Genomic DNA, 27,331 nt, shown 5'->3' with positions numbered 1-27,331 from the left:
GGGTGGCTTTAAAATGAAATAAATGTCTTTGATTTAAATATTTTTCATTTTCCTTCAAAAGTTTGTTTTTATTTGGTTTTATTTTTGTTTGTTTGTTTATTTTATTCAACCATTCACAAATGGTTTACTCTATTGACTTCTATTTTATTCATATACAATAAAATTTCTTAGACTAATACTCAAGTTTATAGGACTTTGTTTTTCGTTAAATTAAATTTAATAAATGCACTGAACTTGGTAATCATGTTTTTTTTTTTTTTGTTTTTGAAGGGGAAAAATCAAGGTTCTCGAAATAAGCAGCCATAGTAAGAACATTTGCATATTTAAAAAAAAAGAAAATATAATTTTTTGTTTTTATTTACTTTGGATACTTATACACAAATGGAAGACCTTAGATTACAGCCCCTCAAATCCCCCCCTGATATCATAAGGCAACTTTACTTCATGGTAGGCATGGCCACAGCGGCTTGGGTATGACTAACATCAGTCTCACGCCACAATTGTGTCACTGTCTTGGTTTGGGTGTAGAATTTGACACCTTGTTTGCCATAGAAGTGGTGATCGCCACGGAAGGAGCCGCGGGTACCGGTGAAGGAGAACATGGGCAGGGGCACGGGGATGGGTACATTGACACCGACTTGGCCGACATCAATTTCGTTGACGAATTTGCGGGCGGTGGCACCGTTGGTGGTGAAAATGGCAGTACCATTGCCATAGGGGTTGTTGTTGATCATTTGGATGGCATCATCGATGGTGTCGGCATTGAGGATGACCAAGACGGGGCCGAAAATTTCCTCCTTGTAGCAGGTCATATCGGGGGTGACCTCAGACAAAATGGTGGGTCCAACAAAGTAACCATTTTCATAGCCTTGAACCTTGTGGGAACGTCCATCCAACACCAATTTGGCGCCTTGTTTGACTCCAGACTCAACCAATTCGTTAATGCGTTTCTTGGATTGGGCACTGATAACGGGGCCCACATCAGTTCCGGGAACATGGCCGGCATTGACCTTCAATTTCTTGGCACGTTCAACCAAATCGGGGATCCATTTTTGGGCTTCACCCACAAAGACGGCGGTGGACAAGGCCATGCAACGTTGACCGGCAGCACCAAAAGCGGCACCAGCCAATTGATTCAAAGTGTTTTCCTTGTTGGCATCAGCCATGATGACACCATGATTCTTGGCTCCCATGTTGCTCTGGACACGCTTGCCATTCTTGCCGGCACGTTCGTAGATGTATTTGCCAGCCTGATCGGAGCCCACAAAGGAAACAGCCTTGATTTCAGGGGCATCGCAGATAAAGTTGACAGCATCATGTTGGCCATGGATGACATTGACAACGCCTGGAGGGCAGCCGGCTTCGTTGAGCAATTCCATCAACATCATGGTGGAGCCGGGAACACGTTCGGAGGGCTTCAACAACATGGTGTTGCCGCAGGTAATGGCCACAGGGAACATCCACAAGGGAATCATGGCGGGGAAGTTGAAGGGAGCAATACCGGCCACCACACCTAGAGGCAAAACCAAAGAGTAGGTATCCATATCGCGGGCAACATTGGCCACGGTCTCACCCATTTGCAACGAGGGAATGCTGCAGCAGTGTTCAACAACCTCTGTGGAAAACAAAAACCAAAATAATTTAAAGAAAATTTCAGCTTTCATAGTGCCAAGTTACAAAACTTACGCAAGCCACGCAAAACATCACCCTCAGCATCGGCCAAAGTTTTACCCTGCTCCTTGGTAATGTTCTTGGCCAATTCACCCATATTTTCTTTGATCAAGGCCTGCAATTTGAACATGACCTGTTGGCGGGACAAAATCGAAGTGTTGGACCACGATTTAAAGGCCTTCTTATTGGATTCCAAAGCAGCTTGCATCTCGTCCTTGGTGCACTTGGGAACACGCGAAACGACCTCATTGGTGGCTGGATCATGCAAATCAATCCAATCGCTAGTCTTGGAATCCACGAATTTGCCATCAATGAACATTTTGGTGGTGGGTGCGGCTGAAGAATAGGCACGCTTGGCCAAAAGGCGGGCCTACAAGGGATGGGCAATTAACACAAGAGCAAGACACTTATTATTAAGCAGTTCATAATTAAAATATTCATGAAAAGCCTGGTTAAACAAGTGCTTTTGTTTTTTTTTTTTTCATTCTTTGCTTCCTCCATATTATTCGCTGAAAAAGTTCAATGTTCATGGAATCTTGAAATGTTTAGCTTGTTGCTTGCTTTATCTACTTAATATTCAGTTAAATGCCGGCATTTTAAAAGTCAAAAATACGATGGCAAACTTAATTTGGTTGGAACTTTGATGGGAATTTCATATTCCAATGAATTTTTAAGTGAGTTTGTTTAACGACATTCCTACTGTCCCAATCTACTCTATATCATATGTGGTTCTAATTGGAATAAATTAAAAAACAAGACAATTTAATCGTATAAGACGTGTATTTTAAGGCAGTGAATAGACTCAGAAGTCCACCGTGGCGCAGAGGTTAGCATGTCCACCAATGATGCTGAACGACTGGGTTCAAGTCCAGGCGAGAACTTCAGAAAAAAGCGTTTCAGCGATGGTTTTTTCGTCCTAATCCTGGCGACATTTTTGAGGTACTATGCCGTGCAAAAAATGCTCCCCAAAAAGAATTCGCACTGCGGCATGCCATTAGGACTCAGCTATAAAAGAGGCCTCATATCATTGTTCATGGGCAAATTTGCATTTGAATAGACACCAAACCGTTTAAATCGGACTGGGTGGAGATTTTTAATATTTGAGGTGGCAGCGGACCCTGTATTCTAAGATTAAAAAAAAATACTCTTTAGAAATTGAGAACTTTTAATAGGCATATTCGCACTCCCCCTCATGATCCATAGTCCACAAATCTGTAGCCATAAATGTTAGTAAAGCGGTCAGCGTTTTTTGGTACTCAAAAATTCAAATCGAAAAATCTGTGTATATGAGAACTATACCAGGTAAGGGAGAGATTTAGACCATACTTGGCATGGAATTTCGATCGAATATCAACATTACCACGAATTTCTAAGCGAGTTTGTTAACCGAGATTCCTACTGTCCCAATCTACGATAAAACGAAACTGCTTCGGTCGGGCCGGATCTTAAAAACCCTCCACCATGGATCGCATTTGTCAAGTTCTTTGGCCGATATCTCTTTATAGGCAAACAAAGGATAATGGATATGAACTGAACCAAATTACGAGATGATTGGAGCCATACTTGGTTTGGCTGTTGGAGACCAAAGTAAAATTCATTGTGCAAAATTTCCAATTAGATAAGTATAATGTGGTGATCGGTTTATATGGGGGCTATATCAGATTATAAACAGATACGGACCATATTTAATACGTATGTTAAGGGCCATACAAGAAGCTGTTGTCCAAACTTCAGCCCAATCGGATAAGATCGATTGGGGAGATCGATTTATATGTAAGCTATATTAGGTTGTGAACCGTTTAAGACCATACTGGGTACAGATGTTGAAAGTCAAAAGAAATCACTGAACGCAAAATTGCAGCTAAATCGTTTAATAATTGCGCCCTCTAGTTGCTCACGAAGTCAAGATCCGAAATCGGATTATATGGGAGTTATATTTGGTTATGAATCGAACATAATTAGCACAGTTGGTGATGGTCAAATCAAAACACTTCATGCAAAATTTCAGCCAAATCGGTTAATAATTGCGCCCTCTGGCGGCACAAGAAGTAAATATCCGAGATCGGTTTATAGGAGAGCTATGTAAGGTTATGAACCGATTTGGAACATACTTGGCGTAGTTGTTGATGGTCAAAACAAAACACTTCATACAAAATTTCATCCAAATCGGTTAATAATTGCGCCCTCTAGCGGCTCAAGAAGTGAATATCCGAGATCGGTTTATATAGGAGCTATAAAAGGTTATGAACCGATTTGAAACATACTTGGTATAGTTGTTGATGGTCAAACCAAAACATTTAATCGAGTTAAATCGGATAATAATTGCACCCTCTAGCGGCTCAAGAAGTGAATATCCGAGATCGGTTTATATAGGAGCTATAAAAGGTTATGAACCGATTTGAAACATACTTGGCATAGTTGTTGATGGTCAAACCAATACATTTTATGGAGTTAAATCGGATAAGAATTGTGCCCTTTAGGGGGTCATGATGTCAAAATCCTGCATCGGTTTATATGGCAGCTATATCAACATAACAAACCCAATCGACTCACTGATGGGAAGTATTCATGCAAAATTTCTTGCGCCTAACTAAAAAAATAGGCATACTTTCGAAAGACGTACGGACAAGGCTAAATCGACTTGGAATGTCAAGACGATCAAGAATATATATATTTTGTTGGGTCTCAGATCAATTCGATTTCGAAGTGTTACAAACTCCCCATTCTATGGTGGAGGGTGTCAAACCGATTTAATCGTAAATGACGTATATATAAAAACTCTGATTAGACGCAAAGTCATTTGAATCGATTTTTACACAATGTGGTGCAAATTTTTTGATATCTGAGGTAGTACCAAACCCTGCCCTTCTTCCTAATTCTCAAAAAATTTTATATAAAGAAAATCGTTGAGCCATTTACGGTAGTATTTCCACTCCTCCTTATAGTCCAAAATACACAAATCTGTAGCAATAATGTAGGCTAAACGACCACACTGTGTTATGAGGTGCTCAAATAGTCAAATCGTAAGATCATTGCATATTGTGTACTACAGCATAGCTGACACGAAGTGTTACCAAGTTCACAGCAGTCAATCCAATCAAACATAAAATGACAGCCACAAGAAATTTATTTTATTGACAGCTCTTTATATGGTTTACAAGCCATCATTAGCTTTAGCTTCTAAGTTTATTTAAAACAAGTAAAGGAGTGCAACTTTAATCGTTTCTTATAATCTGTTATTGCATGTTATCGATAACTTAACAGTGCGACATTACATGGATATTTTATCCAGAACATCTGGCTTGCACTGGATAGGGGGTATGCTTATAGCGACACGTAAGCAAAATTTTGGAGACCGGACGAAGACCAGAGGAAGGCAGATGGCCACGGATTGAGGTCCTACCAATAGAAAACACAGCAAGTGTTTCAATTCCATTTTGTTTCACATTCAAAACAACAGCTACAAGCCGGTGCTTTCATTAATTCCCCCATTCAATGTTATTGGCAACACTGTTGTTGCCATTTCTATGTTGTTCTATTGCGAGCATCTATTTCCAAGGTTTTGTTTGTTTTTCTCGTTTTATTCTCGCAACCTCTTTTCTGGTGGGGGGACAAAAAATGGGCTACGATATTAATACATTTAAACTTGAAAACACCAAGCAATGTTTCTGCTCTCGTATCTATCTACCCCCGCCCCCCACCAACATCTATGGTAATAGGCAAATGAATGACAAAATAAAAGCTAAATTGGCATAGAAATGATTTACGCGCGTGTATGCCTCTGCCTACAATTTATTATTTTACGGTTCCCAACTGTGGTGCTGTTCTTGACGTACATACTATGTGACGTGTAGTAACGATCTATCAGAACTTTGTTTACAGTTGCTTGCAAAAGTATTTGAATTAATCGAATATGATAAAAAATGCGCTTATTTGGGTTGGACCTAATTACCTTGGGTTAGAGCGGGCAAGATATCGATAGCACTATCGAAACTTTATTTTTTGTCTGAATATCGATCGATATTTTTCCGAAGCTAAAAAATTTTGCAATATTTAATAAAACACTGAATGTATCCTCTAGGACACATTGCGCATATAGAGGGCGCAAGTTTCATCCGATTAGGTTAACATTTCTCTCATGACTTCCAACTGAGTTTATTAATATTGGTTTTATTTTGTCTGTGCTTGATATTGCTTCTATATAAATCGAACACCCGATTTTTAGGCCTCATTTTCTTTTAAAATATAGGATATGGGAAATTAACGATAGTATCGATACTGTCGATATTTATTATTAAAACTATCGAAAGTCTAAAATAGAATATCGATAGTATCGAAAGTGCCATCGATATTTTGCCAGCTCTAGCCGCTAGAGTCAGAGTCTAGCGTCATGACGCTGAAATAGAAACTATTCTAATTTGGTAGCGATGCTCTCAAAGATCTCTTCTCTCAGCTTATTTCTCTCTGAAAATGTTGCCACATTTTCATGAAATTTCTTTACGTTGCCAATATTTTTCGAAAATTTTACTAAAAATTAATTAAAAAAACAGACGAGCTTACAAGCTTAGGAACTACATTCCAGGGAAACTGGATTCAGTGGGTACGCCTCTAGCGGCTCGTAAGCAAAAATTTAAGAACAGGGCGAAGACCAAAGGAAGATTGTAGACCTACCAAAACTTGAAGAGATATACTGCATTGCTGCAGTTAGTTAGAGAAGAAGTCCCACTCATCGCGTTCATCTTAATAGTTCACTGTCTGATTGGAAAACAAGTAAAGACGTCGATGAAGAGCAAAAAGATTTCCAAGAGAACTTCTCATATATCAATGAGTGCTGTCCGATTTAAGTTTAAGCTCAAAGGGGCCTTCTTATTATAGCCGAGTCCGAACGGCGTGCTGCAGTGCGACATCCCTATGTGGAGAAGTCTTTACATGGCAAAGTAACTCACAAATGCCGCCAGCATTAGAAGGGAAAAACAAAATTTTTTCTGATGTTCTCGCCAGGATTCGAACCCAGGCTTTCAGCGTCAAAGGAGGGCATACGAACCTCTGCGCTACGGTGGCAGCAGCAGTGATGGGCAAATGATCAGACACTATTGCGCATATTGTGTGCATGCACAATAATATAAGCTCATTGGCTTGGAAACTGTATGCCCACGTGTAAGTGCGTCCATCACTGCAGTATAGATACAGCACGCGCATAAACCGATTTGACTTCATAGAGCCTTGTAGGATATGATTCATTCTCGATTTGCCTGTGATCGTCTGATTTTACTTCTTGAACACCCAGAAGTCACAAGTTTAATGCGATGTTTAAAATTTGATCCATGAACTGCAGTCATTCCTTCCTCCACCCACAACTAAAATCATGCAAACAGATCTGTAAATATCCGGTATACACATAGCTCCCCTGTAATCCATTCCTCCGATTTGGCATCTTGACCACCAACAAGATTGAACCATAACCCGATTTCTTTAAATTAATCCGTACATTATTTGAGTTCTTTAATAAATGTTTAGCAGATTCTTTGGTTCCCAAGATTGGGCCAAGTCGTTTTGATATAGCTGCCATATCAACCTATCTTGGGTCTTGACTTCTTGAGCATCTTGAGAGCGCAATTCTTATCCGCCAAGATTTTGCACGTGATGTTTTGGTATCACTTTCAACAACTGTGCTAAGGTTGTTTCAAATCGGTTTATAGCCTGATAAAGCTGCCATATAAACCGATCTTGCGTTTGGACTTCTTGAGCCACTAGAGGGCGCAATTTTCATCCGATTTGGCTGAAATTTTCTATGAAGTGCTTTGTTATGACTTCCAATAAATGTGCTAAGTATGGTTTAAATCGGTCCATAACCTCATATAGCTGTCATATAAACCGATCTTGGATCTTGATTTCTTGAACCACTAGAGGGCGCGATTCGACGATTTGGCCGAAATTTAGCAAGAAGTATATTGTTATGACTTCCAAAAAGTGTATTAAATATGGTTCAAATGCGATAAATATGGTTCAAATCGTTACATAACCTGATATAGCGGCCATATTCACCCATCTGAGATCTTGACTTCTTAAGCCTTTAGAGGGCGCAATTCTTATCCGATTTTGCTGAAACGTTTTCTCCAATGACCTTCAAAATACGTGTCCAATATTGTCTTAATCGATCTATAGCCTTATAGAGCTCCCATATAAACCGACCTTCCGATTATTCTTCTTAAGCCTCTACAAGGCACAATTCTTATTCGAATGAACTGAAATATTACCCATTGACTTCCACTATGGTCTTCACTTATCGTCCGAATCGGACTATAACTTGATATATCTCCAATAGCATAACAATTCTTTTGCCTAAAAATGCAATCCACGTTGGGGGTATATAAAATTCGTCCCGGCTGAACTTAGCATGCTCTTACTTGTTTTTGTTTAATTTTGCAAAAAAATTTGACTTTTCCGATGGTATCTATTCGAATCGATATTCAATCAAAAAAATTAAATATCGATAGTGCCATCGATATTTTGCCAGCTCTAACCTAGGGGGCGCAATTCTTATTCGATTTGTATGAAATTTGGCACATTGATATTCACTTTGACCTCCAACAGGGTCTAAGCTCTAACCTAGAGGGCGCAATTCTTATTCGATTTGTATGAAATTTCGCACAATGACATTCACTTCGACCTCCAACAGGGTCTAAGTATGATCCGAATCAGTCCATGATATATCTCCCATATACTCCTATCTTCCAATTGTATCTCATCTTTAGCCGGCAAAACTGTATTTTACGTAGGGTAGTTCGCAAAATAATCTAATTTTTTGCATGCCCCCAAATGTTGAGCCCAGGAACCCGAATATGAAGTCCGTTTTTGGGGGTCGGACCAGTGGACCCGCTAGGGGCCAAAAACCTCTCCTTGGGGGAAAGTAGTCCCACTTAGGCAATATGGGTATCAAATGAACGGTTCATACCTTTAATTTGATACTCATATTGCCTAGGTTTAAGAGGATTCTAAATTCTCAAGACCCCGTAGGTCCTATCCGGGTCAAAATGTAATCAATACCATTCATTTTATACCCATATTGCCTAGGTTCCCCTCAAGGTGGGTTTTTGGCCCCTAGGGTTGTCCACGGGCCCGAGCCCCAAAATACGGACTTCATATTCGGGTTCTTGGGGTCAAATTTTTTTGAGAACTACCCCTAAAATACAGTTCAGCCAATGTGATCCATGGCAGAGGGTATATAAGATTCAGCCAGGTCAAACTTATCGCATTTTTGTTTCGCATTTCAATTTATTTGTTGCATTGTGTATCCAGCCAACAAAATCATCACAACCACATCTAGATTCTACATGCTAAATACTTTTGAGAGCAAGTGTGAAACTGTAGGCGCCCAAATTACAACAATTTAGTTCAATGAAGGTCACTTTAACGTTTTTGTTTTCACCAAATATACTAAGAGAATATGACATACATCCATATATGAATATGAGGTAAAGACCTTAGAATTCAAATGTTCATTTAATAAATTACGCAAATAAATACCACGTAAGCATATATGTATGTATGCCCGCATTGAAAAAATGCAATGGTGATTGTATAGATCTAGAAACGTTGTGAGACAACACAAATGGCAAGGAAAAATCGCAATTTATTAATTTCCAAAAAAGAGGAAAAAAATTCTCTCTGGTGTAATACCTTAAAAAAATTGGCAACATTAAGCAACAGGAAATGGAACAAATGGAATTGAAACATGTTTTTTTCCTTTCGGCCTGTTACTACACTTCGGCTGAAGAAACATATGTTTAAGCTTTACCAAACATCCTTAACAGAGTTGCCAACTTCTTTAAGAGTCATTCACTCTTCAAGCAACGTGAAATGAATCCTTTTACTTTGCCTAAACTCAAACTTCGATTTTATTGTAGCATAAAATGCTATCTTCAGTGATTTAAAATATTACTTCCATACACGCCTTTTTATGGCCAACAAAGATAAACATTTTACGCACTGTTATAATTATATAATGGCGAAAAAGCCCAAAATGTATTAGCTTTTTTAATTTTCATTATTTAGTAACAGCAAATTCCTTAACAGTTGCCATGTGTTCCCTCAGTTTGACAGGTAAAAAATAAAATCTCAATTCTTCTAGCTATACTATCGCATATTATCAGCACACCAGCACTCTTCTCAAGTAGATTATTTAATATTCGAATTATTATTGTTTTTTTTTATCAGTGAAATGAAGCCATCAGTGTGGTCTGCACCACTCAACCCTCTTCATGTTAACAAAGCTCCTACTGCCAAACATAACGATAACCGAGCAACTTGCCCATGTATGTATTTATTTATTCAAAAATTAGATAAAGCAAGCAAAATCTTTAGAGACCATAAATTAATTCCAAAAAAGCAACAGCACTCGTTTGAAGAAATTACGTAATAATATTTTCCTTTTTTTCTATTATTTTTTTCTGTCGAGAAAAAATCTTTATTTCTCCATTATACTTCCGCATTGAATTTCAAAGGCAAGACACATTTCACTTTTTTCTTTTGCATTGCACTTGTAATTCTTGCCGTGCTTGCAGTTTATATGTGTACTACGCAGCACGTAAAATTAAATCTTATTTTTCATGTTGTTGTTTTTAGTTTTCTTTTGCCTCTCACCTCAGCACCAATCAAACGTAGCATCGACATCACGACTACACTTTATTTTCCTTACGAAGTTGCAACAAGAAGACGAGAGCGCCACTAAACCAAACCAGCCGGTGGTTTCACTAGAACTGAAATGTGTTGGCAATTTTATGCTCTTCACTACTTTCTATAAAATTGGATTCTTGGGGGTATGGTGTGACTTGTTGTTTTTTTTTTCTCACCACCCTAGGATGGAGGGTATGCAAACATCAGCATGTCGTTTGTAACAGCTCCAAGTATATGTTTAAGATCGCAATAAAGCAAACATATTCGTGATCATCATGACAGTTTATGTCGATCTAGCGGTGGATTCTTGGGGGTATGGTGTGGATTGTTGCTTTTTTACTCACCACTCTAGGATGGTGGGTATGCAAGCATCAGCATGTCGTTTGTAACAGCTCGAAGTAATTGTTTAAGATCGCTATAAAGCAAACATATTCATGATCATTATAACATTTTATGTCGATCTAACGGAATCCGTTCGTTCGGTTGGTTATATCTATCAACTTAAATAAAACCATACTCCCTCTTCCTATGATGTAGATCCCTTAGAATTGTAAATGTACCATATAGGTTTATAATTGTTTATTACCCCAATATATGTACACCGGTCTTCGGATTTTAAGTTTTACGTTCTGGAGCCCTTAACCCCTTCCAATAGCAGTTACAGCAAGTACTACCCACTAAGGCCCATAAATTTAGTGCCCTTTAAATCGATCCGCGAACTTTGTCACGTGCAATCTATTTATAGCCTTCATCAACCGACTACAGCCCGATCCCCCGGTTTTACGTTTTGAGCCCACACAACACTTATTTATTAAACGACTTCATTGCGTCAAATCTAAAAAAAGAATTCTGCACATTTCTAGCAATATCCATATTGGAGGGCATTGCATATTCGCCTCGTCTGAACTTTTCGCCCATTTACTTGTTTTTTCATTATTATTTGTTCCCTCTTTAGTCCTCCTATCTTTCATTGTTGGTAATTTCGCTTTTGCTTGCCATTATTAAAGCTTCATTGCTAGCAGCCCTCTGGCAGAGTGTGTATGTCGTTGTTGCTGTTGTCATTTTGCCGCCCATAGAAACCAACCAGCATGGGGGGCTTGTTTGCTAAGCGCGCCAATTAATGGAGAGCGTAAGTGAATTTCTCTCTGTTATGTTTTGGCATTAACGAGCCCCTTTGATACTTGTTCACCTACCATTATTATAAATGGTCCCACGTGTAAATGTCAGGGATGGAAAGTTCAGTACTTTTTTTCAGAACGGATGTTTTCGAAGCTTTTTTGTCTAAAGAGGCGAGTATTTCTCACTTAGCGAAATTTGCCACGATAAAATAGGGATTATCACATTTTAGCCGATCGAGACAAGTCCATCCCATTCCCAAATTTGCATTATGCAGATCGCTTGGAGATTGTAAGGGGGCAATATCAGTTCAAATTTGCAAACAGATGCCTCATGCGTTGGGAGAGACACGGACCCCTGATACTTGACCTCAGAATTCCATATGAGATTCGTGATCGGTCCCACGTGTATATGTCAGGAATGGAAAAGTCAGAGCTTTAGTACTTTTTTCAGAACGGGTGTTTACGAACCTTTTTTGTCTAAAGAGGCGAGTATTTCTCACTTAGCGAAATTTGCCACGATAAAATAGGGATAATCACATTTTAGCCGATCGAGTCAAGTCCATCGCATTAAAAATTTACGTTATGCAGATCGCTTGGAGATTGTAATGGGGCAATATCAGTTTATAGTTGAAAACAGATACCTCATGCTTTGGGAGAGACACGGACCCCTGATACTTGGCCTCAGAATTCTATATGAGATTCGTGCTCGGTCCCATGTGTATATGTCAGGGATGGAAAAGTCAGTGCTTTAGTACTTTTTTCAGAACGGGTGTTTACGAAATTCTTTTGTTTATAGAGGCGAGTATTTCTCACTTAGCGATATTTGCCACGATAAAATAGGGATAATCACATTTTAGCCGATCGAGTCAAGTCCATCCCATTGCAAATTTGCGTAATGCAGATCGCTTGGAGATTGTAAGGGGGCAATATCAGTTTATAGTTGAAAACAGATGCCTCATGCTTTGGGAGAGACAGGGACCCCTGATATTTGGACTCCGAAATCTATATGAGATTTTTGCTTGAGTCTCAGATATCTTTCATTTATATCCCATGTTATACCGATCGGTCTATATACCCGTTTCGTTGGGTTTTAGGGTGGGGCGGTCCCCTTAGTTACTTAACTCGAAATTTGAAGATCTTAGTTGTGTTTATGGATAACTATCATTGTTCAATCACAAATTGGTCCAACCATCTCCGATATATGTATATCTCGGATATATCGTAAACCCTTCACCTTTGGCTTCTATTAAGGTACAAGGGATACTTCTCCCTTATTACTGAGTGCAGTCCGATTAAAGTTTTAGCTCAACGATGTGACAAGTTCGATTGACAAGTAGAGATACTTGGCTAGATACCTCACAAATATGCTTTGCACAACGTTGAGCGCCTTCGTCTTCGGTTAGGGTTCTATGTATATGAATGACACTAACAAAAGTTTGGTCTGAGAACCAAAACATGTTTGGTCTGAGAACCAAAACACGTTTGGTCTGAGAACCAAAAAACGTTTGATCTGAGAACCAAAACACTTTCTTTTTTAATTTCCATCACACATTGTGTAAACCGTAATCGGTAAGGCAGAAGTTTCGAAATAAATATTTTATATACCTGCACTCCAATATTGTTGAAACCTTTATGCAAAACTTAAAAGTACTTTTTTGGTCCAAAAGCATCTTTTTAGTACAATTTTAAATTTTGTATTTGCCATCCCTGGTAAATGTACGCTATGAAAATGTTACCATATTGTTCATATTTTAACTTATAGGGAGCTGGGGGTAGGAAAACCGTGGTAAATGGCATTCAATCAACATTAATGATTGAATGACAAATGTTATAACGGTTCTAGAAGTTTCAAAATACGATACAAATTGTAGATACAAGCGATAAACATACGGTTTTATACCTATAGGTAGTGTTACCGTTGTGCGATTAAAGTCGGAATTTCCGACTTTTTGAATTCAAATAACTTTTTCCGTCCTTTTGAAATCTACACATTGCTTAAATGTGTTACTTTTTCTCTAAAAGTGCGACTTTAATACCATTTTGCAGAAATTTATTTTTAAATGGGTTTTTTCTTTAAGCGCAGTATGCACCTCTGGTGAAATTTTCGTTGCCATGAGAAATACATTGACATATCCTAAACGAAACCGTTACCGAAAATTTCGTTGCTGGTACGAAGCTCAAATGAAATATTGTTTGCGTAACAGGGTGACATAATAGGCATTGGTGAGTTTTTATCTGCAACTACGAATGAAAATGTATGTTTTAATCATGCAACATGAAATGAAGTTATTTGCCAAAACCATTAATTACAGCGCATATGTACATTATTAGCCAATAATGACTCTCGTTGATTGTACTCAGCCGTTTACGGCACGCTACCTGATAATTATGCCATGGGTCACTTGCGAAATCAAAAAAGGATAGGCCCCATTAACATCATTAAAGATGTCAAATGCTACGTTTTGTGATAAAAATAATTGTCTCTTTACATTTATTCTATTGGGTTGCCCAAAAAGTAATTGCGGATTTTTTAAAAGAAAGTAAATACATTTTTAATAAAACTTAGAATGAACTTTAATTAAATATACTTTTTTACACTTTTTTTCTAAAGCAAGCTAAAAGTTACAGCTGATAACTGACAGAAGAAAGAATGCAATTACAGAGTCACAAGCTGTGAAAAAATTTGTCAACGCCGACTATATGAAAATTCCGCAATTACTTTTTGGGCAACCCAATACATGTACGAAAGCATATCCAGGTCTTTATTTTTCGAGATCACAGTTTTTTTTCGGCAGTCGTAGCTTCGAATATGTGCATTTTTCTTTCTTTTCTTTTTATTGTAAATTTAATTAATTAAGTTTTTCGGCAGCGCTGCTTGCTTTGAAGAAAAATAAAAAAATTATCGACACCTATAAGCTTGATATTTGCTGTAAAATTTTGAGAGCACAAAATTGTCTCTGTTATTTTCATCCTCCTTGTATGCATTTTTGACATGCTGCCAACCTAATGCATTAGCTATGCAAAAGCTCACCGCTGGGCAACAGAGTTGCCAATAGGAATCATCACAAAAACGCATAGCCAACAATACCGCTACGTTTAATGCTGTTTTCTCTTAATTTAAGGGCATACATTTAAGAGTATGCCACAAAAGGATGTACTACAGGTCCTTTCTATTGATTTTCCACAGCAATACAAAAGAAAATTGAGGAAAACAAAATTGACAGTTGGCCAGTGTCAGATGGAAAATGACAAAATAAGCAACAAAAACGAAAAAAAAGGATCCAAGAACTTTTCTAAAGAGTAGACACAGAATTGCAATAAAAATAAAAAAGGAATAAATTTAAATTTTATTTTGTGCAAATATGAAAGGACTTTAAAAGTCGTAAATCAAGAAAGTGTGTGTGTTTGTAGTTGTATAGCATTATTAGTTTATAAATAAGAAGAAAAGTAGGAAAAATTCTGACAAAAACTAATTGAAAGATTGAATCTCAGAAAAGCCATATTAAAAAATACAAATTAAAAAAAAATCTACAGTTCTTGTTAAGGAGGTGGGGATATAAGAAGAAGAAGAAAAACAGTGCTTTACATGCAATAACATTATACAATTTGATGGTATCAGCCTAGATTTATGCAAATTTTTTGTGTTTTGAAAATCTGTTCAAGGATTTTTCCTACCTACCCGACCGACACATTGGTACATATGTGTGCTTAAGTGTGTGTGTGTGAGTGTTTGATGTTTTCATCGGAACAAGGAAATACAGCAGTGTACAGGATAAGCGAATGAACCAAGGGAAACTTTCAATCACGCACAACGTCAACATCCCGTGGCCGCTGTCGTCGTCTTCGTCATCATCGTCTGCAAAGTTTTTGCTTGCCCCCCGCGCTGTTGTTTTCAATTCAAAAAATAATCAAAGCATTCACATGTGAAAACTTCATTCACTTGGTAGTCGACTCTAAGCTCCCATTATTAAATCAATATTCGGCTCATTAAAACCAAGTCTCGCTAAAGCAACCAACGAGGGCTACGTTGCCAAGGGTTACTTTGCTGCTGTTACTTCAAATTTAAAGTTTTTCTCACTCTCTCTAGCAGTTGTTCGAGCAGGGAAGAGGAGACAACATATGTTGTATTGAAAATATTGGAGGACCTAGATTACCGCCGCCGCCGCCAACGTCACTCATCACATCGCGAACTATGTATAAAACCATAAGGCACGGAGAAAATAGTTTGCAATATACTATTCTACCACAGAATGATGATTTCCGCCTGGAGGGCAAAATCAAGTCAACGGGCAGTTCCAAGAAATGCAAAAATAAACGACCTCGCCGCAGATCCTTCTTTGCCTACTTGGGTCTGCTGTTTGTTTGCACCGTAATCATAGGAGCTGTTTTGGTGCCATTCTTGGTATCGGCCGAGTGTCTGCCCAATCCTGCGGAATGGTTTTTAAAAACCAAGGCCGCCTTTACCAAAGCAGCAGGTGCTGCCGATACCAGCCACACCAGTCATCCCTTGGAAAATAAAGAGTCAGCGCATTCCACATCACATGCGGGCAATGCCTTGGCCAATTCCATGCTAAACAAAGGCAATCTGTTGGCTTTGAACAAAGCCAATGTGGGCAAGCCGGTGAAAATTATCAACAAGGATGGAGTGGAGAAGATTATACTTAAGGTCAATAAAACGTCCATATCCAGCAATACCAATGCAAACGATGACAATTTAATATCAAATCAAGCTGCTGTTGCTGCTAAAGACCAAGTCACAATTTCAAATAACTCTGATGGCAACTCTAATGCGGTGATCACAAAGGAAACGGAAGTGCAAGAGAAAATCACCATACATGAGTTGAGCGATGTGGCAAAAAATATCATTACAACTCCAGCCGCCGCCCAAATAGAAAAGGATGAAGTAACACAAAAACCTATGCCCGCCACCTCAGTAATGGACTCAATGCCAGCGGCTGCCACCACGATGGCCACTTTAATGGCTATGGCGCCAAATCGTACTCTTTCCTCGGCTGCCTTGCCAAATGTACCAAGGGCTTCTTTGCAATCATCGCTAAATCAGAATGCCAGCAATTCCTCCTCGTCCTTGTTGTCCTCTTCATCATCATCGTCATCTTCTACACAGCCCACTATAACGACACGCATAATGCAGGTGCCTCTGTTAAAATCAACAGCCAAGAAACCGGCCATACCGCCTGTGCTAGTGAAAAATCTTTCACCTGTACAACAGCCTACACCAGACAGCAATAGCAACTTAAATGATATCATACCTTCGAAGACCCTTCAAACTGCAGAGAGTGTTGGAGCAAATGGCATGACAATTGCCGGAAGTGGAAAGGAAGCCAGCAATAATAACAACAACAACGATTGGATTCATACACACTGGCCCTATATTGATCCATCCACCTATTTCCAATGGAATGTAAGTTGAAAAAACCTAACCTATCTCCCTCCCATGGCCTATTTGCTTAATAACGCAATTGACCCTTTTTCCTTTCGCCTACATATTGCTGATTAATAACTTATTTTATCTCCCATCACATTTTCCATGCCTTCTCCCTTTACAACGACTGCTACGCATTGCCACTTTCCACACTTGTTAGGGCTATAAAACCGAGGATAGCGTTTTATTGCCAGCCCTATTGGGTTTTGCTTTAATTGGTGTCATTCTAATCATAACGGTCTGTTTGGTGGCACGCAACAAAAGGACTATTGTCACTTCCGTCAGGAAACGCAATCGTAATGTAAGTAATAACTAAATTCTATACGCTATTAACTACTAGTATAAGATTGATTAGCTACCTTCATTGAGTAACATGGCGGGTTACGAGGAGGATACGTGGTGTTAAACAAAAGGTTATTGAAGTGATATGAATTCCAGGGGGTTAAGTGTTCTATGCAAAAAAGTGAAAATTTCAGAAAATCTTCAAGAAAAACACAACTTTTAAAACAGAGTTTACAAATAATACCTTACAACGGCTGGTGTGTGCGCTAGCCGAAGAGTTGGATACTTCTAATGTGAGTCGAGTGCATGACACAGATCCTCAACCTGTCTTTGATCACTCCCATAGTTCCCATTGTTTGCAAAATGTGTAGAGTGATCCTGTTACTGAATCCCCCCTTCTCTTCCGAATAGACAAGACGTTTGAGAGACTTTTCCTCCTGAGCCTAGTTGAAGAATTACCATTTGCTGCACAGCACGACAAATGCTTTGCACGCCATCATCACACATAATAACCTTGGTCTAAATCAGCCCATGCGATAGGACGGTTCTCGTGGCTCCGGACTCTTTGAAAGCCTTGGACACCTTCAGTTATGCCACGTGTTTTGAGGATATCGCTAACACGTCCCTCCGACCGGGTCTAAATCTTTGGATTACGAACTATATGTGTGGTCACCAGTCGTTTGTAGAATTAAGAGATAAAAACTCAAAACCCCGTAGTGAAAAACAGTTAGTTTTGCAAGGCGGTGGCTACGCCTCTATACCACACTCCAGACGGTATAGATCATTATATAGCTGGCTTTCTACTGAACTTCCATTGCAGAGATCATCTCAATCAATAACTTGTGGATAGGCATCCACCGCCTGAAGCTATCAGGGTAGATCTGCATGATCTAGAGCGTGAGCAAATGCAAATTTGTCCATGAACATTCCACGGAGCAGCAAGGACATACTTGTTGTTGTGGTTTTTGTAGCAGTGTGTACACTGAGGCGGCAGCTCTTGTCAATGAAGGACTCCATCGGGTCTATCCGGTACGTACAACCGGCTGCCATGGGATTACGATATACTTCTCCCTTATCAACGAGTGCTGTCCGATTAAAGGGGGCCTCCTTTTAATAGCTGAGTCCGAACGGAATTCCGCAGTGCGACACCTCTTTGTGGAGAAGTTTTTTTATGGCTGCCATACCAAATGCCAGCATTAAGAGGGGATAACCGCTGCTGAAAAATGTTTTCTGATGTTCTCGCCAGGATTCGAACCCAGGTGTTCAGCGTCATAGGCGGACATGTAAACCTCTACGCTATGGTGGCCTCCTCTGGAGCGTGAGGTTCAGCGCAAAAATAGGGAACCAGAGACCCCAACATGGGGTGCATGGGGTTAGCAGTGAGGTCCGGTGCTGCCGAGATAGGGCTATACAACGTATTCATACCGCCGGTTGGTAGCTGTCACTCAGTTAATGGCCAAGCTTACAAGCCCGAAATAAGTGGGCTACTATGTGGCCATAATCGTCTGGTTCTAGGAGACTTTCATGCGCATCACATTTCATGGCATTCTCCCCTAGGCAACGACCAACGAGCAATTGCTTTAGCAGAGCAGATTGAATGCTCCACGTTTTCCACGGTGAATGAGGATGCTCCCACTATGATTACGAGGAGTTATAGCAGCTCGCCAGCCATTTCCAGTGACGTATCCAGGCAAGCCTTCATATCTTTGGAATCAGACCACCTCCCCATAATTCTCACTAACGACCGACCACCCGACGACTTCATAACCTCTGAGCGCCGGACGTTTATAAATCAGCCCAGGCCGTGTGATAGAACGGCCCTCGTGGCACTGGACCTATCGAAGGCATTCGACACGTGCCAAACTATTTGAGGACATCGCCAACACGTCCAGCCAGGTCTGAAACGGTGGTTCACGAATTATCTATTTGGTCGCCAGTCATTTTTGAAATCTAGGGATAAGAAGATTGAAGAAGATTGGCGCCTTAAAATAAGCAATGGTCATTTTGTTCCCTCAGCGATCGGAACGAGCTTGCTCACATACAGGAGCTTGGCGACGATCGCCACCTCCACATGAAAATGTGGCTAAAACAACAACAAAGAAACCTTGTTGACCACGTACAAAGCAATTGGCAGGTCTGTGATAAGTTATACAGTGTGGTCTCGTCAGCTTTGTGACATGCAGTGGAATAATATTCAGATCTGTCAGAATGCCGCTCTCCGAACTACGACAGGCTGTCTCCTCATTTCTCATGTGGACCACCTCCATCAGGAGACAAAGACCCTACCAGGGCGAAGATATAACTACATGCTTAATTACACCGCCCAGAAGCCTTAAGGAAGATCTACATGATCTAGATCGTGGGGTTCAGCGCTACAAGAGAGAACCCCTAGATCCAGCGGCATATCAAGCAGATCTAGACAACATTCATGCAGACACGGTAGCACATGCGGTAAATAGCTACCGGCTGAATATAATCCTTAGAGAACGACCGCCTCCGAGTAGTTCTGGCTCAATTACGTTCCGGCAGATGCAGCCGCCTCAACTCCTACAGAGCAGGGACTGCACGATACACGTCATCTGTTTAGTTGCCCAGCCAGACCCAGATCCCTGTGAACGCACCCCATCTTAGGCGCAGAGCTCCTGGATCTTGACACTAAACATAATCAAGCTGACAAAAGATAGAACACAACAAACTGCTACAACAACAACAAAAACAGGACCAGAGAGATCCATAAATTCCTTCCTTATGACCGATATTTTTGGTCGAAACTTGGACATCTCCGGCATGGATTCTAGTGTGGCTTAGACTACACTAACTAACGTTTAGGTTCGTAATCTACTCACTGATACCTGTCATTTGATACCCATATTGCCTAGGTTGGAGCACTTCTCCCCAAGAGGGTGCTTTTGCCCCCAAGGGGGTTCCTCAAAAACGGACTACAGATTCGTGTTTCTGGGGTCAAACCACGTCTGCATACCAAATTTCAGCGATATCAGAGGCGCTCCCTATGAGCACAGTACCAACATAGGCACGGAGGCAATCCCATGGCAGCCGGTTGTACGTACCGGATTGATCCGATGGATTCCTTCATTGGCAAGGACTGCCGCCTCAGTGTACAACACAATGCTATAACTATAAAAGGTTTTTATAGTTATTATTTGAAACGAATACTTTTCGCTTTTGCATTTTTTTCTCTTTCAACCGGTTACAGTGTTCACTAGCAAATCCACTCTTCTCTTTAACCACACTTGACAAATGACATTTCTAATATAAAATGTTTGGCAACACACGATTGGTAAAGAGATTTTTTTGTAGATTTAAACAAGGTAATGTCATAAGACCAACAATAACAAATCAAAGATACATTTAAAGGGATGTTAAGGCAAATTCCCTCTAAGTTCACACCTAGGCAAAGGTATACATATTTATAAATTCCATCAAATTACCCACATATCTATTTACTGCCAACCAGTAAAACTAAAAAGATGAAATTTTGAATGCAGCACTGTAAGTAGAAAATGTCATCAGCTGGCCTAGTGACGTTCCTTCTTTTGTATGTATTGCCTGACATTGGCAACACTTGTGCTGCGTGGCATTTTCTCAAACAAATAATTTGACGTGTTTGACGAAGACGGAAAGAAAACGATAGCACTTCCAACGTAACAAGAATTAAAAGCTATACTGGGATAGTTGGAGAGCAGCGGTGGAGCTGTGGATACACGAGAAAAAAGGGAAACAAAAACAATAAGAAATTCCAGCATTGCATTGTATTAACAATTAAAAAAGCGTGAAATTGCAATTGAATCGAATAGTGCAGACCACCATGGCCATTAAACCAATCAACTTGGGACGTAAGAACACAAATAAAAACCCACCCATATTAAGCCATGAATTTGTTATACAAAACCATGCCGACATCATCTCATGTGTGGCCATGATCTTCGTCTTGGGTTTGATGGACGAGACAACTGCCCCCTTTGCCAGCGCCTTCATATCGTTGCACCACAATGTGAGTGGCGAGGAGCCGACACGTGAACAGCCCTTGGGCAAAGCTTTCACCTATGTGGCAGGTATTAAGGATTATTGTGCCGTCTTCTTCTACACCCTTACGTGCATCATCATGCATGCCATCATTCAGGAATTTGTTTTGGACAAAATCTCCCGCAAGTTGCACTTGTCCAAATACAAGCTATCGCTGTTCAATGAGAGCGGCCAGTTGGTGGTGTTCTATGTGATGTCTTTCCTGTGGGGAGCCAATGTGATGCTGAAGGAGGGCTATTTGAGCAAATTCTCTTTGCTGTGGGACGACTATCCCAACCATCCCATGTCATTCCTGCACAAGTTCTATTTCATCATACAATTGGCCTACTATCTGCACATGCTGCCTGAATTGTATTTCCAGAAGGTCAAGAAGGAGGATCAACAGCCCAAGATTATACATTCCGTGTGTGGTTTCTCCATCATCTGTTTGGCCTATACTTTTGGCTTCCAGCGCATTGCCTTGGTGATATTGACCTTGCACTATTTGTCCGAGACCTTTGCCCATATCTTCCAGTTGATTGGCGTCTTCGATCGTGATGAGAAAATGGCCAGTGTACGCATTGTCAACAATGCGGTCTTTGTCTTTGTGCGCTTCACCTCCATGGTCATTGGTGTTTTGGCTTTGTACTATGGTGTCATTGCCAGTTCTGCCAGCAAATTGAGAGGTTATTTGGGACTGTTTGCCCTTTTGGGTTTGCAGTGCTATTTCATTTTCTCCTTCATCACCGAACAATTGAAGGCCACGCGTGAGGCTAAGCAGCAAACCAAACCAGCGGCCACACAAAAGAAGAAGACACCCAAGGAGAAGACGAAACGTAGCAAGCGTGAGTCCGATTTACCTGAAGCTGATCAATCGCCCAGCGCTCCTGCCAATAAGGTGAAGACTAAGTAAGCGACAGAGAGAAAGATAAGTAACAAGCCGGCCACTAGTAATACTTTTAACATAGAAGAAGAAGAAAAAGAGGCACAACTCAATAAAGCGATGACAACACCATAAGAAGGAAAACTACAAGACACGAAACAGTTCAAATGATGACCATTTTTATTGTAATAATGGCAAAGCTTTTTTCCACCAACAATTTTACAATTTTGCTCAACCAACAGCATTTGAAAATGACCCTCCATTCCCTGCCACCCTCCCCCCCCCCCCACACAATGCAACACGCTTCGATTGTGCCGAATTTTATTTTCGTGCACTTAGTCTAATACACAACTGTAAGAATTCCTCCTTACTTTTTAAAGTAAGGACTCTCAGCAAGTCTGGCAAGCAAGAGCATTTAAGGCAATTTTCGATTTAATTTTTTTTTACACAAGAAAATCAAACAAAAAAAAACAAACAATACAAACAGTTGAGAAGAGCAAGAAATCTTATTTTTAATATGTATGTAAATTGTTAAACTATTTTTAAACTTAAACAAACAAGAAAAAAAAACGAAAAACAAAAACAACTTCCAAACATTCTAACATCAACACGTACATGCTCACACACACACAAACAAAACGACTTTAATTTATACAAAAAAAAAAAAAAACAGAAAACTTAAAAATAAAAATCAAAATATTGTATTTTTTTATATTAAATTTATTGTAAAAACAGACTTTTTTTTCATTTTTTTGTTTGCAGATAATTTGATTGAAGATGGAGTTTTTTTCCTTTTTTCGTTTTTTTTTTTACAAATATTTTTTTTATTACAAATCTATAAAAAGTATATATTTTTATATAAGCTTAAAAAAGTGAAAAATAAAATTTTCTTTTCATTGTGTCTATGTTAGGTATATATATTTCTTTAAAAACAAACTTTTTTTGTTGATGAAAATTTTCCTACGAGTTTAACTTGGCTGAAATTTTGCGCGCGCATTAAAAAAATCTTTGAATATTAATTTAAAAATAAAATATTTTTTTATATAAAACACTTAATGTAAAAGTAGTTTTATTTCGTTATTCCCTTAATGGGATTTTTAGAAAGTCTTGGGAAAATTAGCATAAAACTGTAAGCAGCAACTCTTCGACTATGTCAAGGTGAAGGTGATTTGTTGTTGGCATTCTCCTAAGGTGTGGATGGTTTATTTTTATACGTGTCTTTCTCGGCTTAAGCGGTAGTCGGCATACAGGTTTAGCTTTATTCACTTCAACATGTGTAGTGTGTTGTTTGACGACGTAGGCAATATTTCACTTTGACTTAAAGCGGCCCTAACAACCAAGGCTAGGGAAAATAGTTTTTATACCCTCCATAGGATGGGGGTATATTCAAATTTCATCATTCTGTTTGTACCATCTCGAAATATGCGTCTAAGACCCCATAAAGTATATATATATTCTGGATTCTGTCCGTCCGTCTGTCTGTCGAAAGCATACTAACTTTCGAAGAAGTAAAGCTAGCCGCTTGAAATTTTGCAAAAATACTTCTTATTAATGTAGGTCGGTTGGGATTGTAAATGGGCCAAATCGATACATGTTTTGATATAGCTGCCATTTAAAATGATCTTGGGTCTTGACTTTTTGAGTCTCTAGAGGGCGTAATTCTTATTCAATATGAATGACATTTTGCACATGGTGTTTTGATATCACTTTAAACAATAGGGCCTAGTATGGTTCAATCGATTTATAACCGGATATAGCTGCCATATAAACCTATCTGGGATCTTGACTTCATGGGCCTCTAGAGGGCGCAATTCTTATCCTGAAATTTTGCATGAAGTATTTTGTTATGACATGCAACAACTGTGCGAAGTGTGGTCGAAATCGGTCAACAACCTGCTATAGCTGCCATATAAACTGATCTTGGATCTCGACTTCTTGAGCCTCTTGAGGGCGCAATCCTTATCGAATTTAGCCGAAATTTTGCATGAAATATTTTGTTATGCCTTGCAACAATTGTGCGAAGTGTGGTCGAAATCGGTCAACAACCTAGTATAGCTGCCATATAAACTGATCTGGGATCTCAATTTTTTGAGCCTCTAGAGGGCGCAATTCTCATCCGATTTGGCTGAAATTTTGCACGTGATGTTTCGGTATCACTTCCAACAACGGTGCTAAGTATTGTTTAAATCGTTCATTGATTTCATTGACATTTTTTATAATGACAAAATTTTATATTTATAATATTCTACAAAGACAACATTTTGCTGAGGCCAGGGTGGCCTTAAAATAATTTTTCTTAAGGATAAAATTGTAATGAAATTCTTAGTAAAAAAAAATTTAATGAAATTTTTTCAAAAAAAAATTGATGAAATTTTTTCTTAAAAAAATTTAATATTTTTCTAGAGGCAAAATTTCAGCGTTATATTCTCTTATGACAAAACGGGCCGGACCCCTCTCGAAGTTGTATTTTTTTAAAACAAAATTTCTTTAAATTTTTTCTAAAGACAAAATTTTTATAAAAAAAATTTACTAGTTCTTTACCAGCTCAAACGGCTAAAGCTAGAGTCATGAAATTTGGCACGAATGTGGGTTGTGGGTTGTAGGAGCGCTAAAAGATGGGTCTATATGATATTTGTACGTTAAGGTACTAAAAACTAGGAAATAGTGACTTTTTTCCCATCGCGAACGGATGGTGCTAGAATTATAATTTTAGGCTCAAATTAAAGAGCGTCTCGAAAAAATAAGATTTGGTGAGAAAAATTTCCCTAAATAGTACTGGAATTGGGGAAAATGGTAAGGCTAGTACCGCAATTGGTACTTTTTGGTACCTTGTTTGTTAATTGAGCTAGAGCTTTGAATTTTGGAATTTAGATACACTATGGCAATCTTAATTGGTATTCCAAAAAAGTTTTTGGACATTTAGAAACAAAAAGTACCAAAAATGGTACGAAATAGATGAACTTTGCATAGGGCGAACGGGTAGAGCTAGAAATTCGAAATATTTAACTTAAATGATTGTTGTGTTGCGAAATAAAGAGGGTAAATAAAACAAAATATGAAAAATAGCAATGAAAACCGAAGAAGTACCGTACCGTATATGGTACCATTTCATAATTTTACGTTTTAGTACCAAAAAGTACGAAATAGCTTGTTTGCTTTTACAGTGAAAGGGAAAGTGTAAAATTACAAAAAAAAAATGATAAAAATGATCGATGTCTTGACATATAGACGATAAGTTGTACCAAAGATGAACTGTTGAAATCGTACAAGTAGTAGAATAAAAAGTAATTAAGTGCTGTAATTAGTACTATTTAGCACTTTCTTTATAGATTGAGTTACAACTCTGAATTTTGGAATACAGTTACATCTAGGCTCTATGTACCGAGCGACTCGAAGATTTTCTAGATATTCGTGCATTTTGGTACTAAAACGTACAAAGTGGTACTTTATTTACAGACAAAGCTACATTTGTGATATTAGAGATACAAGTACAGCATTCAATTCATTTATGGTCGGAATCAGACTAAAACTTGATAGAGCTCCAATAGCATAACAGTTCTTATTCATTATTTTATGTTTACCTAAAAAGAGATACCGCGCAAAGAACTCGACAAATGCGATTCATGGTGGAGGGCAAGGCGGATTTAACAAGGTGGTCTTACGCGAACAGCTATGAACAGCCGGCCCGGTTTGACGGTATTAAGGTGTCAGATTTTTGTTTGCATTCTCTTTTTTGTCATCTTCGTTCTCGCATATTCTCTGCTCATGTAAGCGCCCGTATGCACACACAAACACAAATTTCTTTGTGTGTGTTGGCAAAACGTCAATCAGCTTGATGGCACATATCCCTCCAAACATTTGGAAGTGACTTTCTCACTCCCTCACAGAATAGTCACTTTTTAGGTCCTTTTGTATGATAGTTTGTAGAGATTTCAAGATTTACAACAACAAAATACATTACTGTCGGAATTCTATCATTCATGTTTCGCTAATTAGTTTCTCATAATCAACTGCTATTGCTACAAATTTAAAAATAGATTTTTTGTTGTTGTTTTGGACGCTAACTCAAAATACCCCAAACAAGAGAATGTATGTTAACTTAGCCTTCTGTAATGAAGAAAGGCCGGTAGCACAGAGGGATAGCATACGCCTCACAATCGTAAGGTTGGCTGTTCAAATCCCAGTCAGGGAAAATCATTGCAAAGAAAATCTTCGATTATTAATCTTGATTTGAAAAAGAAGTAAATTAGAAAGAGAAATAAAAATTAGCTTCACTCTAAAAGGTAAAAAAAACATTTGGCAAATAAAAATTTATTTTTATAAATGACGTTGATAATCGAATTTTACACTTTTTTTAGTCCCTATTTAGTCACTCATGGGTATATATCGCCAAGTGGAACGTTTTCTCCCGTACCGAGACACTAATTAGAGTAAAAAATGATATCGCCTGAGATTGTTTTCAACTTCCTTGAGTGCAGATTTAGTGACTCGCACGATAGAAAATGTTTGGAGGGATGATTTGTGGTTGTTGTACAAATGAGACCACCTTTAATTGTTTCGGTATGGGTGGAGGGTATATAAGATTTGGCCAGGCGAACTTGGCACATTCTTACTTGTTAAAGCTAGATAGGGTATAATTAAATTTTGTTTGATTAAATTTTATTTTTTTTTCTGCTCTTTCAGGATATTGAGGAAACTGGAGCCGAAGATAATACCACCTTATTAACCAACTCAAATTTATCGGATGAAGATTAAATGCAACATCCCCAAAACATTCAACACCCAACATTAGAAAAATGAGGTGACTAAACCTAAACCCTACACTAATTTGAAACATTTAATTTAAAAAAATATGGAATTCATAAAAAGTTTTAATTTTTCGCCTTAAATATCATCAGTTTTATACTAAATAATTGTCTCTAAGACAAATAAGTTGAAAATGATGACCGGTGCGTTTGAAAAGGTTTTTAAGATCTCCATGGAAATTTTGTTGTAATTTAAAATGGTGTTGAAAAAAAATTTTTTTAATTTTATTTTTTTAATTCTCTAGAATTTTTTTTCTTTTATAGGAAAATTAATTTTTTTTTCTATAAGGATTTTTTAGAATTTTATTTTATTGAAAATTGTTGTTAATATCTCATTTCAGTAAAAAAATTTTTCAAATTTTATTCAGGAAATTTTGTCAAAAATTTTTTGTTTAGAAAATTTTCTAAAAATTTAATTTTTTTAGGAGAT

At 38.6% G+C, this 27,331-nt stretch overlaps 3 protein-coding genes across 3 annotated transcripts; 2 read left to right on the top strand and 1 right to left on the bottom strand.

Annotated features, from left to right (window-relative positions):
* Positions 1-27: 27 nt before the first annotated feature.
* Positions 28-10,439, bottom strand: LOC106081407 (probable methylmalonate-semialdehyde dehydrogenase [acylating], mitochondrial). The gene is made up of 3 exons (XM_013243326.2): positions 10,315-10,439; positions 1,687-2,041; positions 28-1,615 (listed from the first exon to the last, which is right to left on the bottom strand). The coding sequence occupies exons 1-3, from the start codon at positions 10,342-10,344 to the stop codon at positions 438-440; spliced, it is 1,563 nt and encodes a 520-aa protein (XP_013098780.2). The 5' UTR covers positions 10,345-10,439; the 3' UTR covers positions 28-437.
* LOC106081408 (putative uncharacterized protein DDB_G0277255) lies at positions 9,700-27,092 on the top strand. Its single transcript, XM_013243328.2, has 5 exons — positions 9,700-9,774; positions 9,889-9,986; positions 14,481-16,887; positions 17,069-17,209; positions 26,780-27,092. Exons 3-5 carry the CDS (start codon positions 15,658-15,660, stop codon positions 26,849-26,851), a joined length of 1,443 nt encoding a protein of 480 aa, XP_013098782.2. The 5' UTR covers positions 9,700-9,774; positions 9,889-9,986; positions 14,481-15,657; the 3' UTR covers positions 26,852-27,092.
* LOC106081409 (translocating chain-associated membrane protein 1) lies at positions 20,779-23,152 on the top strand. The gene has a single exon (XM_013243330.2). It carries the CDS (start codon positions 21,017-21,019, stop codon positions 22,124-22,126), a length of 1,110 nt encoding a protein of 369 aa, XP_013098784.1. The 5' UTR covers positions 20,779-21,016; the 3' UTR covers positions 22,127-23,152.
* Positions 27,093-27,331: the final 239 nt, after the last annotated feature.

This window comes from Stomoxys calcitrans, chromosome 4, assembly GCF_963082655.1.
Source record: "Stomoxys calcitrans chromosome 4, idStoCalc2.1, whole genome shotgun sequence".
Classification (NCBI taxonomy): domain Eukaryota; kingdom Metazoa; phylum Arthropoda; class Insecta; order Diptera; family Muscidae; genus Stomoxys; species Stomoxys calcitrans.
This window is presented reverse-complemented; position numbering and strand designations above follow the sequence as displayed.

Excerpts from the sequence above, each read along its gene's own strand:
- LOC106081408 (XM_013243328.2), top strand. The coding sequence starts at position 15,658 with ATGTATAAAACCATAAGGCACGGAGAAAATAGTTTGCAATATACTATT. Across the intron at positions 16,888-17,068 it reads CCACCTATTTCCAATGGAAT|GGCTATAAAACCGAGGATAG; the intron begins GTAAGTTGAAAA and ends CACACTTGTTAG. Across the intron at positions 17,210-26,779 it reads TCAGGAAACGCAATCGTAAT|GATATTGAGGAAACTGGAGC; the intron begins GTAAGTAATAAC and ends CTGCTCTTTCAG.
- LOC106081407 (XM_013243326.2), bottom strand. The coding sequence starts at position 10,344 with ATGTCGATGCTACGTTTGATTGGTGCTGAG. Across the intron at positions 2,042-10,314 it reads TACGTTTGATTGGTGCTGAG|GCCCGCCTTTTGGCCAAGCG; the intron begins GTGAGAGGCAAA and ends CATCCCTTGTAG. Across the intron at positions 1,616-1,686 it reads TGATGTTTTGCGTGGCTTGC|AGGTTGTTGAACACTGCTGC; the intron begins GTAAGTTTTGTA and ends TGTTTTCCACAG.
- LOC106081409 (XM_013243330.2), top strand. The coding sequence starts at position 21,017 with ATGGCCATTAAACCAATCAACTTGGGACGTAAGAACACAAATAAAAAC.